This window comes from Carassius gibelio, chromosome A2 (genome assembly GCF_023724105.1).
Source record: "Carassius gibelio isolate Cgi1373 ecotype wild population from Czech Republic chromosome A2, carGib1.2-hapl.c, whole genome shotgun sequence".
Taxonomy (NCBI): domain Eukaryota; kingdom Metazoa; phylum Chordata; class Actinopteri; order Cypriniformes; family Cyprinidae; genus Carassius; species Carassius gibelio.
This window is the reverse complement of record NC_068372.1, coordinates 30,920,977-30,934,846: the sequence shown is the minus strand read 5'-3', so window position 1 is coordinate 30,934,846 and position 13,870 is coordinate 30,920,977. Positions and strand designations below refer to the sequence as shown.

Sequence of the window (13,870 nt, the reverse complement as noted above, 5' to 3'; positions counted from 1 at the left end):
GCAGTTGTGGATGTAGTTATGCCCATCGACTTTATTTGTATTTGTTATATTATATACGCCGGCTGTTTTGATTTTGTTTCCCGGTACTATCACTGCCTCGTCACCTCGCTTTCTGATTGGCTACACGCCACAGTCCACAGGCTGCGTGATTGTTTGTCCTCGGGGGACACCACACACGAGAAGAAATCGGGCAAAATAAATCCAACATGTTGGATATCCCCGATTTGAGATCGGAGCGGTCCCGACATTCTTCCGAGCAGAGGAGATTCGTCTTAACACACCACACACGGCAGGAATATTTGATCAGATTATTTTACGATAATCGGAGCATCCTAAGATTGTCGGAAGGGCTGAATCGGGGCTAAAATCGGCCCAATTATCCTGCCGTGTGAACCAGCCTTAAGGAGAGCAGTTTCAGTACTATGATACGGTCTAAATCCTGACTGGAAATCCTCACATATACCATTTTTCTCTAAGAAGGAAAATAATTGTGAGGATACCACCTTTTCTAGTATCTTGGACAGAAAAGGGAGATTCGAGATTGGTCTATAATTAACTAGTTCTTTGGGGTCAAGTTGTGGTTTTTTTATACATATCCTAATGACAATGAGGAATTAATAATAGTCAGAAGAGGATCTATGACTTCTGGAAGCACCTCTTTTAGGAGCTTAGATGGAATAGGGTCTAACATACAGGTTGGTTTAGATTATTACAGGTTGGTGTGTTGATTAGTTTATACAACACACACACATGCCCACACATGTTTGTTTTTGTGAAAAGTGGGTTCATCACATAGGCGCAATGGTTTTTATACTGTAGAAACTGTATATTCTATGGCCCTACACCAACCCTACACCTAACCCTCACAGGAAATTTTGTGCATTTTTACTTTCTTAAAAAAAAAAAAAAAAAAAAAACTCATTCTGTACGATTTATAAGCATTTTGAAAAATGGGGACATGGGTTATGTCATCATAAGTCACCCTCTCCTTGTAATACCTGTGTCATATCTGTAACAGGGAGTCAGAGGCGTTCGGATTCATGTGCAGAAACTGTATTAAGAGAATGGTCATACAAGCAGAAATCAGGAATGGTATGTTAGGGATATCCAGAATCATAAACGGTAATGAGCAGAGATCAGGGCAGGCAGCAGAGAATCAGAGTCAGTTTAAACAATCCAAGATCATACACAGGGAGAACTTACACTAGGAGAAACGCTCGGAAATGTCAGACAGGCTAAACAAGACTTTGCAGTGAGTGAGAGTGATTGTGCTGCTTTTATATGTGTGTAAATGAGGTGCAGGTGTGGCAAGGAAATTAGCCATGACCGGAACGAATGAGAGCTCATAGACAGCCTCCATTGCCGTGACAGGATAGGACGAGAGCTCTGGAAGTTCGGCTGAGATCTGACAGGGCACTGGAAGTGCGGCTGAGATGTGACGATGCTCTGGTAGATCCGTGGTGATTTGGCTTGGTTCCGGAGGATCGACTGTGACTTGGCTTGGTTCCGGAGGATCGACTGTGAATTGGCTTGGTTCCGGAGGATCGACTGTGACTTGGCTTGGTTCTGGAGGATCGACTGTGACATGGCTTGGTTCCGGAGGATTGACTGTGACTTGGTTTTGCTCATGAAGTTTAACTGTGGTCTTACTTGACTCATGGGTGTTAATGGTGACTTGACCTGACTCTGGACGGTCAACGATGACCTGACTAGACCCCGGGAACTCATCAGGGACCTGATCAACGGTGACCTGACTAGAATCATGAAGTTTAACTGTTGTTTCACTTGACTCTTCGGTGTTAGTGGTGACTTGACTTGACTCTGGAAAGTCGACGGGGACCTGACTTCACTCTGGAAAGTTGACTGAGGCGGCCATCTTGTGCAGCAGCGCTAGGCTGGCAGCCATCTTGTGCAGTGATTTTGGGGCTTTAAAGTCCTCTGCCTCTACCACAGTGAGAGGAGAACCACATAACAAGAGTGCAAAGTCCATTATGTCCCTTAAGCTGCCATTAGACTCCCCTCTAGGTAACCATGATTTTACTGGTTCATTGAGTCCAAAACGGAATAAATCCTTAAACAAGACTTCATCGTCTAGAGGAACTCGATATACCAACTCACAGAACTGTTGAACATAGTCCACAATAGATCGATCTCCTTGCCTTAGATTTAACAGCTGGTCGACTGGATCTGTGGTTAGGCTGGATTGGTGATAGGCTGGCATTGAAACCAGAATTGATACCTCAGTGAGAAGGGGATACCGGGCTGCTGGATCCTGGTATGGCGAAGTCTTCTGTAACAGGGAGTCAGAAGCGTTCAGATCCATGTGGAGAAGCTTTATTAAGAGAATGGTCATACAAGCAGAAATCAGGAATGGCGTCAGGTATGTTAGGGATATCCAGAATCATAAACGGTAACGAGCAGAGATCAGGGCAGGCAGCAGAGAATCAGAGTTAGTTTAAACAATCCAAGATCATACACAGGGAGAACTAACGCTAGGAAAAACGCTCGGAAATGTCAGACAGGTTAAACAAGACTTTGCAGTGAGTGAGAGTGATTGTGCTGATTTTATGTGTGTGTAAATGAGGTGCAGGTGTGGCAAGGAAATTGGCTGATGAATGAGGTGCAGGTGTGGCAAGGTGATTGTGAGGCAGTGACTCATGGGGAATGTAGTTCGGGTGTTGTGCAACAGTATGAGAGGTGCTAGTGTCCAAGTGACATCTGGTGGTTGATGGGTGGAATGGTCCTGAGTTGAGTGCCCTCTACTGAAGTTCATGGGCACTCCATATAATGATCATGACATCAGAAACACTGAGTGAATCCAGAGTGAGTCCAGATCGGAATAACACAAACACACCCACACACCCACACACTCACTCACACCCACACACACACACACACACACACATATATTGCAAAGTACCTTATTATTTATTGTCACAAAAATGAACTATATTATCATCCAGCTCTTTATATAAGTATAACAAATCTCAGCTGCTGGATTGTTTATATCATCACAACTGTAAACATATTATTGTCTGCCTCTAATCTGATAAATGCATCTATAAGGCAAACACTGTTGTTTATATTGATGATATAAATACATTATTTTCAGCTGCTCTTAAACACCTGCAGGTCCTTCCTGTGACAGTTTGTGGCTCTCGTCCTCATGTAGGTCAGGTGTGTGTTTCACTGAACACTCTGCACTATCAACACACACACACACACACACACACACACACACACAAGAAGTACAAGTACCATTTTCCTTAAATGTCATGAAATTGCATGTTGTATAATAGGAACTATAGCATTTTGTAAACGTAATGTCATTTACATGTTTTAACACAAATTATTAACAAGGTATTACCTAAAAATATGCTCTATGAGGTGAATAACGAAAATTGAGGTAAGGTAATTTTAATGAAAATAATAATAATATTAAAATAATTATGAATTACTTTTAAAACTAAATCAACACAAACCAAAATAGAAACACATGGTTACTCAGCTGACTCTCTCTCTCTCACACACACACACACACACACAGAGAGAGATCTTACTGTCTATATGAGGATTTATGCAGCTCAAAGCATTATGGGTAGAATCTCTTGTCAGTCTATTCTGATTCATCAGCACAATTTCACTGTTGATCCAGAACCAACCCAAAACCCAGGATAGAGCGGCTGAGTGAATGTGGTCTGGACTGTGTGGATGAGGCTCATTGTGTCAGAAACGCTGTAGAAGGACAGAGTTCCTGCTCTGTGATCCACAAACACTCCTATTCTACTGATGATGTACTTTATCGGGAGATCAGTCTTTATGTTATTGTGAATGAATGAGTAACTAGAGGAAGAGCAGAACAAACTCCAGGACTGATCATTAGATCCAAACATACACTCAATACCTCCCTTCCTGCTGATGCTCTTATATGACACTGATATACACACACCATCACCTCCGCTCCACTCAATCTCCCAGTAACGGCGTCCACACACACTCTCTCTACACAACACCTGAGGCCACAGATCAAATGAGTCTGGATGACCAGGATACGACTGATTTTTGTTAGTGTTAGTGATCGTTCTGTTGTTCTCAGACAGACGGAGGCGTTTATTCAATGTGTTCAGATCCGGAGTGAGCTGACGGGAATCTGATGGAGATAAAACACATCAGAATCAGGAATTATGAATCTGTTTGATCTCTTCATGTTCAGTGTATCATCAGTGTCTCAGATGAACAGATATATGTGCACATCATCATTTATAAAACTCTTCTTTCTCCTTCTACAGGAAGAACATGAAGACTCTCAGAGAGTTTTTCTGCTGGTTTTCTTACTGACTTACATTGTAGGAAGTCGTTCCTGGTTCTGGGATCAATGTTGGTGAATGTGTCTGTGGAAATCAACAGACATGAACAGAATGATTCTCATGATCCTGTATCTATTCCTAACACATTTCTAATATGATGTTCTCCATGATATGAGATGATGATGGACTGGTTTCTGAGAGCAGATGAATCTCCAGGACTTTACCTCTGTATGAGATCTTCTTGAGCTCCTCTTTGCAGAAATCCTCCAGTTTGTCTCTCAGACGATGGACAGATTCTCTCAGATCATCAGAAGAGAAGAGAGAACTGAAGAGATCATCATTTACGTCTGTAGATTCAGGAGGTGCTGAGAGAGACTGGAAACTCTACAGAAAACAGAAATCAAACTCATCAGCTCCACACTTCACTCAATAACCTTCAGGAACATCAGATTTGATCTTTAGTAACTCTCCTCCTTGAGTAACTGAATATAAATAGAAATATATTGGGGCAAATATTTGCTAGTCTCCATAATACCTGATCTCACCCGTAGTCTAGATTAGAATTAAACAAGCACATTATTTTACAGGACATGCATTTAAAAAGATTATTTCCAGAGAATGCCATTTCTGAAAGCTGAAATCCATTTGTTCTTCTAGATGTGTGTTACCTGCAGGAACTGGATGTGATCCTGTGTGTGTGAAAGCTGCTCCAGCTCAGCGTCTCTCCTCCTCAGATCATTGATCTCCTGCTCCAGTCGCTCCAGTCGTTCTTCAGCTCGACTCACTGCAGTCTTTTCCTGATCTCTGATCAGTCGTATCAGCTCAGAGCGGCTTCTCTCAATGGAGCGGATGAGCTCAGTAAAGATCTTCTCACTGTCCTCCACTGCTGTCTGTGCAGAGCGCTGTTAGGACACACAGTGATTCAGCTTCAGTGAGTCTGAACTGAGACGGAGACAAACTTCTCTTCTTCTCCAGACTCACCTTATGAGACTCCACAGTCTCTCTCAGCTGCTGGAGATCTTTCTCTCTCTGCTGGATTCTCTGCTGGAGCGTCTTCTGTGTCTCCTTCAGCTGCTTCTGCAGGACAAACAGATGATCGTCAATCTCACAGAAAACTACTGGCTCTAAATCATCATGATTCATCAACAGATGAATCATACATGACTACTATCATACATGAATTCTCATGAAGCGTAAGGACTGTTTCACACCACATATGTAAATATTATAAAAGAGAAACTTACACAGACTGCTGTGTAATTCAACTGTGGCTCTACACAGAGAATAGATGAACTAAATGGAACTATAAATGACTTAATCTGGATTCTGTCAGATTTACTGAACAGAAAGTCGTCTGTTGTTGCATTTAACTTGTATTTTGACAATAGACTGTATAAAAAAAAATGGATGTAGAGTCCATGACGTCGCCCGTGGGATTCTGAAGAGTGTTTTTAAAGCTCAAAGTTGGCGGAGCTGGCCATTGCCATCTTGGCAGCGAGTCACCGTAATAATGCAGAAATTTAAGGCTTATTATAATTTAAAGAATGAGTTATAAAAAATAATTCACCCCCTAACAGTTGTCATGATTGCCCAAGGTGTCAAATTAGCTATATAGACCAAAGCCACTTTTTTCTACCAGGCTGTAAAATTAATATTTTTTGCTATTAAGTTGGGCATTTTAACATGGGGACTTTATGGGACTGACTGCCTTTTTGCAGCCGGCTTCTAGTGGCCATTCGATTAATTGCAGTTTTAATCACTTCTGTGTTGGTTTCACAAGAGACTGGAAGGTTGCTGCTCGATTTTGACTGAAAGAAAAATACATTTAGTGTGGGAACAGCTGAAAAGTTTACTCCATTATTTTATGTTGTTTAATCAACGTCTATTTTACTAAAGGGTTTGCTGATAAAGTTTACGGTGTATTCTCAGCAAACAGTGAAACTCTTCTTGCAGCTGTTCATTTCTACTGTCATGAGAAGTGTGAATGCTGTGAGCTGTTCATATTGTGCAGATATAAACACATATGAAATGAGTGTCAGCAATATTTCATCAGTGTCTAGTGTTAAATACCTGTTTCTCTGTCCTGTGTGCTGCAGCTGATACAGTGTTGTGGTTTTGATGTTCATCCATCGTACACAGCAGACAGATACACTTCTGATCAGTGCGACAGAAAACCTCAAGGAGCTTCTCATGTTTCTGACAGATCATCTCCTGCAGTTGTCCAGTAGCTTCAGTCAATTTGTGTGGTTTACGTGAATGAAACTCCTCGTGACGATCAAAATGAGTTTGACAGTAAGACTCCAGACACACCAGACAGGACTTGACGGCTCTGTATTTTCTTCCAGTACAGGCGTCACACTGCACATCTCCAGCTCCAGCGTAGCAGTCATCAGAGAGTCTGGTCTTCTTCAGTTTCTCCACCACTTCAGCCAGGATGGTGTTTGTAGCTAAAGCAGGTCTTGGACTGAAGGTCTGTCTGCACTGAGGGCAGCTGTAGACTCTCTTCTGATCCTCCTGATCCCAGCAGTCTGTAATACAGCTCTTACAGTAACTGTGTCCACAGGGAATGGCCACAGGATCCTTCAGGAGATCCAGACACACTGAACACATGAACTCCTTCTGATCCACCGAAATTCTGGCATCTGCCATTATACTGCAGAAATACTGAGATACAAGCACACAACAGCTCAACTAACACTTTAGTTTCTCTTTCCCTGAACTTATGTGATTCTGCTTCCTGGTTCTGTGTTTGAGTGACGTGTAAAACAGGTGTGTCTGTGAGTCTGTAAAGCAGGTTCCTCTATCCTGCTGAGTGTAGTTTCGACACACCTGGTTATTGAAGTGAACAAAAAGACTTTGAAAAGTTAATTCAGGTGTGTTTTTTTTGTTTAATCTAAACTCTGTGGGAAAGTCACACTAGTGAACTAGAAATGGGGAATGTGCTTTCTTGTAAATTTCTTTTAATAAATGAATATGTTTATTTGCATTCATGTCTTATTGTTTTTCATCCCTGACCCACACAAACAAGTGCAGCAGTCTGCCCCCTGCAGCATCTGACAGGAGAAACAGGCTGGATTCAGTTGCGGGTTTACACTGAGCTTTATCTAAAGCAGATGAAACAAGGCAGATGAGTATCGTTCCACAGTGTAACTCATTCGGCAGCCGAGACCCAGAGAAATGAGAGCTGGAACCTTCTAGGAGTACTGCATTCGTGAGAACAAGAGGCAGAGCAAGACAGCAAAAGACACTGGAGCCTGAGGACAAGACAAGACAAGACAAGACAAGGTGAGAACACAGACCAGCTCGAGCTATTGGTAAGAGTTACAACAGTCTGGCCACGAACAGAGAAACACAGGGAATTATAAAGGGAAAAAATTAGAAGAGCACTGAAAACAGGTGGCGAACAATTAAGGTTAACAACGGAGAAACAAGGAGGGCGGGGAACTCAAATCAAACATGCAGACGCAATGAGCTGTCAAACCATGTAAACACCCCCCCCCCAGGAGCGTCACCTGATGTTTCAGGAAGGGGCCTACCTCTGTGACTTTGACAAGACAAACAGAAACAACCTTTAAGGACAGGACAAAACAGACAGGATAGCCCCTTCAGATGGCTGACAACTTACAGGAGTATCCTCTGAGGGACTCGTCAGAAGCAGCAGACAGCTGGTCTGGTATGATCTCGTGGTCGCAACCTCTAGCAGGAACAACCTCCGCAGGCTTGACAAGGCAAACAGGAACACATCTCCACAGCCATGACCCAACTGGCAAAAACGACCTCAGGACATAACCGGACCGACAGGAACATTTTACATGACCATAACTTGACAAGCAGGAACACCGTCTAAGGCCTTGACCCAACTGGCAGGAATGACCTCTGTAGGTTTGACAGGACAGGCAGGAACACTTTACATGGCCCAGATGTGACCAGTAGGAACAACACTTGAGGACTTGACAAGACAGGAACAATCTCTATGGCCAAACAGACAAAGTAGGTAGGGGCAACCTCTGAAGGTGAGATCTCTGGACACTTGACAACATCCGTGGACATGACAGGAGGGATCTCTGGGGGACTTGACAACGTCTATAAACTTAACAGGAATGACCACAGGGGACTTGACACACGATTGACAGGAACATTTTCTATGGGCTTGACAGGCATTAGGATCGCCATCGTAGACCGGCGGATTGTTTAGCATGGGGTTCAGAATAGTGGGACACCCGGCTCGTCGGCTCTCGCTAAAGGCTATCCACCCGTGTGAGGACTTCGGAGACTCGGGCAATAAGAGCGTCCAAATCCTGAGCGATGGTGTTGAGCTGGATGGCAAGCTGACGAGAACTGAACTCCCTGCTGCACGAGAGCCGAGCGAAGTGGATCAGATCCCACTGAAACCATAATTGGCCAGACTGTTCTGACAGGAGAAACAGGCTGGATTCAGTTGCGGGTTTACACTGAGCTTTATTGAAAGCAGATGAAACAAGGCAGATGAGTATCGTTCCACAGTTTAACTCATTCGGCAGCCGAGACCCAGAGAAATGAGAGCTGGAACCTTCTAGGAGTACTGCATTCGTGAGAACAAGAGGCAGAGCAAAACAGCAAAAGACACTGGAGCCTGAGGACAAGACAAGACAAGACAAGGTGAGAACACAGACCAGCTCGAGCTATTGGTAAGAGTTACAACAGTCTGGCAACGAACAGAGAAACACAGGGAATTATAAAGGGAAAAAAATAGAAGAGCACTGACAACAGGTGGTGAACAATTAAGGTTAACAACGGAGAAACAAGGAGGGCGGGGAACTCAAATCAAACATGCAGACGCAGTGAGCTGTCAAACCATCCCAACATACATTCACAACCCCAAAAGGCAGGTGATTAGCCCCAAACCCTGACAGAATCAACATCAGCTCTAAGAAGGCAACACACCACAGCCATCAGCTTCCGGTAGAATGGTGATGCAGCCTCTAAAAAGATGCAAAGTATCCATGAGATTCCAAGACATTTGGTGATGACTTCGCCACTCCCTCCACCAGAGGAGGGCTGGAGGCTGATGTCTGGTACATCTCTAATTCCCAAAACATCAACAAAACAGCAGTTTGTTCAAGCTTGTGACCTCGGCACCATCTTTCTCCACAGGCCAAGAAATTGTGGTTGCAGGACACACTGCTTCCTCATGCACCTCCTGCCAACCCTCTGAAGGATCCTGGGGAACAGGTAAGAGTTGCAAGACACCCACTCTCTCAACTTCAGGATGCTACATTTCCTGATTTGGGGCCTGCACATGCTCCCCTTCAAGATATAGATGCATAAACATTTACATTTAATTATAATTATTAATTTGTTACATTTACGTAGAGCTTTTCTGGTTACTCAAAGCACTTTACATGAAGGTGGGAATCTCCTCATCCACCACCAGTTTGCAGCATCCACCTGCTAATGGATCTCAGACTTCTGGAGGGGATGTAGATTTGTAGTAGTGAGTGGAAGTAGACGGGTGATTGACCAGTCGTGTCACTGCATCTCTAATTATTTTTATAGGTTTGATTATGCTTGATGGAAGTCTGGCCAAAAGAGCATTCCAGCCTAGAAATGACAAGGGTCTGAACAAGAAGTTGTGCAGTATGTTACGTTAGAAAGGGCCTGATCTTTCTGATGCTGTGCAAGACAAACCTACAAGATCGAACATTCTTTGCAATGTGGTCTTTGAAGGCCAGCTGGTCATCATAGATTATACCAAGTTGATGGGTTTAATGTAAAGGAACCTAGCTGGATGTTGAAATCATGCTGTAGAGCTAGAGTGGCAGGGAAGACAAGAAGCTCAGTCTTTGCCAGGTTAAGCTATGGTTGATGTTCTTTCATCCATGCCGGGATGTCCACCAGGCAGCCTGAGATCTGTGCAGCTACCATTGGATCATCTGGATGAAATGAGAAATAGAGCTAAATGTCATCAGCATAGCACTGGTAGCACAGCATAGCAGTGATGTATTGTATATGGAGAAGAGGAGGGGTCCAAAAACTGATCCTTGAGGAAACCCAGTGACCATTTGATGTGCTTTAGATACCACCCTGAAAGACCAATGAGATAGGATTCAAACCAGCACAGTGGAATCCTTGTGATGCCCAGTGATAAGAGGGAAGACAGAAGGATCTGATGAGTGTCCAAGTGTCCAAAGCAGCAGATAGATCCAGAGGAAGAACTGATGATTCGGAATCAGCTTTTGCAATCTGCAAGGCTCAGTTGAATGGCCACTCCTGAAACCTGACTGGTTAGTGTCCAGTTGATTGTTCTGTGAAAGAAACAATAATGCCTGGTTGAAAACAACCCTTTCAAGAGCATTCCGGCAAATACAGGGGTAAAGTGTTCCTGTAATTGTTCCCTGGTCACTAGATTTGGCACTTTCACACTGCCAGTGATGACCCGGTATATGTGCGTGCTTTCACACACAACCCTTGAAGATCCAGTAACGACACGTGACATCAGCGCGTGACGTGTAATGTACGAGTCGACAGCGCTTGGCACGTTATACTTTAACTGAAGCAAGCAAACGATCTCGGCGTCAGCGCGGAAAGTGAGGAACTAACTGATCTCTGCTTCATTACAGTTTGCACATATGTTTTCGTCACGAATGTTGATCTTCCTTCAAAACAGCCGGTAAAAGAGTCGCGCGATAACGCGCGTCATCACTTCGATACGGAATTAGATCTGGCTTTTGTTCACACAGCGCTCGTTCCGGATCGATTACCGCAATGTTACTAGGTCCCCGACCCGGGTTCAATTCGGTAATCAATTCCGGGACGTGGTTGCTTTCACACAGAAGGCGACCAGGCAATGTTACGGGAATATTGCGGGTCCGACGTGCAGTGTGAAAGGGGCTTAGGAGAGATGATTGGAGGAGGTGTGAGGAGATTGGGTCCAGAGGTCATGTTGTAGGATGGCTGGAGAGGAGAAATTTTGATACTTCTACCTCAGTGAGGGGACAGAAGGGGAAGATGGGAGTTTTAGCAGTGGGTTTGTATGGTTTGATGTCCTCTGTGTGTGGGAATAAGAACTGACTACTGATTGTTCTAGTTTTTTCTTTGAAGATTGTGGCAAAAATATTCAGCTGTTATAGAAGTATTGGGAGATGGTGAAGGGGGACAGGGGAGAGAATTGAATGTTTTGAAGAGATAATGTCTGTCTGGAATGCTGTTAATCTTGTCAGAAGTATGAGTATCTTCAAGTATGAAGAATTGGCAGTATGGACTTCAGCAGAGAAAGATGAAAGTAAATTGCATTCACATCCAGAGATGAGAAATAGAAAGGTGAGGGAAGAGAGGAGGATACTACAGAGGAAAGATGGGAGGGGAGGTTACTTCTAAAAGTAACCGGTATGGGGGGTTGGTGGCACACAGGTAGCAAAATGTAGTTTAAATGTAATGAAGAAATGGTCAGAGATATGTAGGGCTTTCACCAAAATGTTGTCTGCAATACAATTGCGTTTGAATATTAAGTCAAGTTGGTTGCCTGATATCTGTGTGCTTGTACTGGTAAATCGTTTGAGATCAAATGAAGCAAGGAGTGAATGGAAATCCGTAGCATAAAGCTTTTCCAGATTAATGTTGAAGTTGCCAAAGACTAAAAGTGGACTTCCATCCATCGGGAATGAGGACAGCAGCCCATCCAGCTCCTCTATGAAGGGGGCTAGAATTTGCCCAGGAGGGTAGTCAATTTATACAACCTGGAGTTTTATAGGAGCTGTTACAGTAATGAGATTCAAATGAGTTATAATTGCATAGGGGAGAGTGGGTTGAGTATTTCCAATTGTTTGAAATGAGCAGAACAGTGTCCTCACTCCAGCCAACCTGTCAGGGGTTGTGAGTGAAGGAGAAGTTGTTAGCCTAGAGCGGCTGTGGTTTCTGAGAGTACCGGATGAATCCAGGGCTAAGTCAAGCCCAAGATGCTGAGTGTGGATTGTAAAGAAAAAACAAAAATGAAGTCTGCTTTGTTGACACCTGAGACACAGAACTGATACACACTGAGAAACATTTTCTCCCAAGATTAGTTTGCAGTGATCATCCTCAAGGACACATATTTTCACAACTTGCTTTTCCCTCTTTGCAGACTGTTCCTTCAGTTTGCTTTTTTCGTTTGCACCCTACTCTTCAGACCTGATGCTCCTCACAACAGTCCTTCCCTGGCAGATTCCCCTGAGGGACCTTGAGAAGGACCTCTTTTTCTCAAGGACGTGCAACAGATGGCATCTGCTTCCAGATCTGTGGAACCTAGGCTGTGGCTCCTGAATGGGACCCTCTACTAGGCAGGTGTCATTGTTGTGCTTTCTTTTTTGCAAGAAAGGCTGAAGTGGAGGCTGTGTCCCTCCACCATGACAGTGTATGCTGCTGCCATTTAGGCATATCATGATGCAGTGCACAGCAGGTCCCTGGAGAAGCACAATCTGAACATCAGGTTCTTGAGAGGAGATAGGAGGTTAAACCCTCCAAGACTGCACCTCATCCCCTCATCCTTGCTGGGCTACAGAAAACCTTTGAGCCTCTCAAATCAATTGAGCTTAAGATTCTATCTTTTAAGTCAGCACTCATGACCAGGCTCGCATCCATCATTAGGGTGGGGGGCCTGCAAGCATCTTTGGTCAATGAAAAATGCCTAGAATTGGGGTCAGCTGATTATTGTGCGATCCTGAAACCCCGGTCTGGATATGTGACCAAATTTCCACCCCTCCCTTCTGGATCAGGTGTTGAACTTGCAGGATTTACATGCACCTTGTGGATTTACATGGACCACACACAGAGCTTCAGAAGCTCAGACCAGCTCTTTGTCTGCTTTGGAGGTAGGGAAAGGAAAAGGCTGCAAGGCTTGTAGCTGCTCAACTGTCTTAGGTCTTCTTGGGTTGTTTTTGTCCTCTTTAGTCAGGATGACATGGTGTACCAGTTTTCCAAAAAGAACTTCAAATTTTGACTTGTCTAACCACAGAACAGTTTTCTACTTTGCCACAGTCCATTTTAAATGAGCCTTATCCCAGAGAAAACTCCTGCACTTCTGGATCATGTTTAGATATGGCTTCTTTTTTGACCTATAGAGTTTTAGCCGACAATGGCGAATGGCACGGTGGATTGCGTTCACTGATAATGTTTTCTGGAAGTATTCCTGAGCCCATGTTGTGATCTCCATTACAGTATCATTCCTGTATGTGATGCAGTGCTGTCTAAGGGACCGAAGATCATGGGGATCCAGTATGGTTTTTCGCCTTGACCCTTACGCACAGAGATTGTTCCAGATTCTCTGAATTGTTGGATGATATTATGCACTGTAGATGATGATAACTTCAAACTCTTTGCAGTTTTTCTCTGAGAAACTCCTTTCTGATATTCCTCCACTATTTTTCACCACAGCATTGGGGGAATTGGTGATCCTCTGCCCATCTTGACTTCTGAGAGACAATGTCACTCTGAGAGGCTCTTTTTATACCCAATCATGTTCCCAATTGACATTATAAGTTGCAAATTGGTCCTCCAGCTGTTCCTTATATGTACATTTAACTTTTCCGGCCTTTTATTGCTACCTGTCC

At 43.8% G+C, this 13,870-nt stretch overlaps 1 protein-coding gene across 1 annotated transcript; it reads right to left on the bottom strand.

Annotated features, from left to right (window-relative positions):
* Positions 1-2,909: 2,909 nt before the first annotated feature.
* LOC127938757 (tripartite motif-containing protein 16-like) lies at positions 2,910-6,976 on the bottom strand. The gene is made up of 6 exons (XM_052535603.1): positions 6,378-6,976; positions 5,289-5,384; positions 4,976-5,209; positions 4,532-4,691; positions 4,344-4,391; positions 2,910-4,150 (listed from the first exon to the last, which is right to left on the bottom strand). Exons 1-6 carry the CDS (start codon positions 6,954-6,956, stop codon positions 3,630-3,632), a joined length of 1,638 nt encoding a protein of 545 aa, XP_052391563.1. The 5' UTR covers positions 6,957-6,976; the 3' UTR covers positions 2,910-3,629.
* Between the last annotated feature and the right edge of the window lie 6,894 nt (positions 6,977-13,870).

Excerpts from the sequence above, each read along its gene's own strand:
- LOC127938757 (XM_052535603.1), bottom strand. The coding sequence starts at position 6,956 with ATGGCAGATGCCAGAATTTCGGTGGATCAGAAGGAGTTCATGTGTTCA. Across the intron at positions 5,385-6,377 it reads CACACAGGACAGAGAAACAG|AAGCAGCTGAAGGAGACACA; the intron begins GTATTTAACACT and ends TTTGTCCTGCAG. Across the intron at positions 4,692-4,975 it reads ATCACATCCAGTTCCTGCAG|AGTTTCCAGTCTCTCTCAGC; the intron begins GTAACACACATC and ends TGTTTTCTGTAG.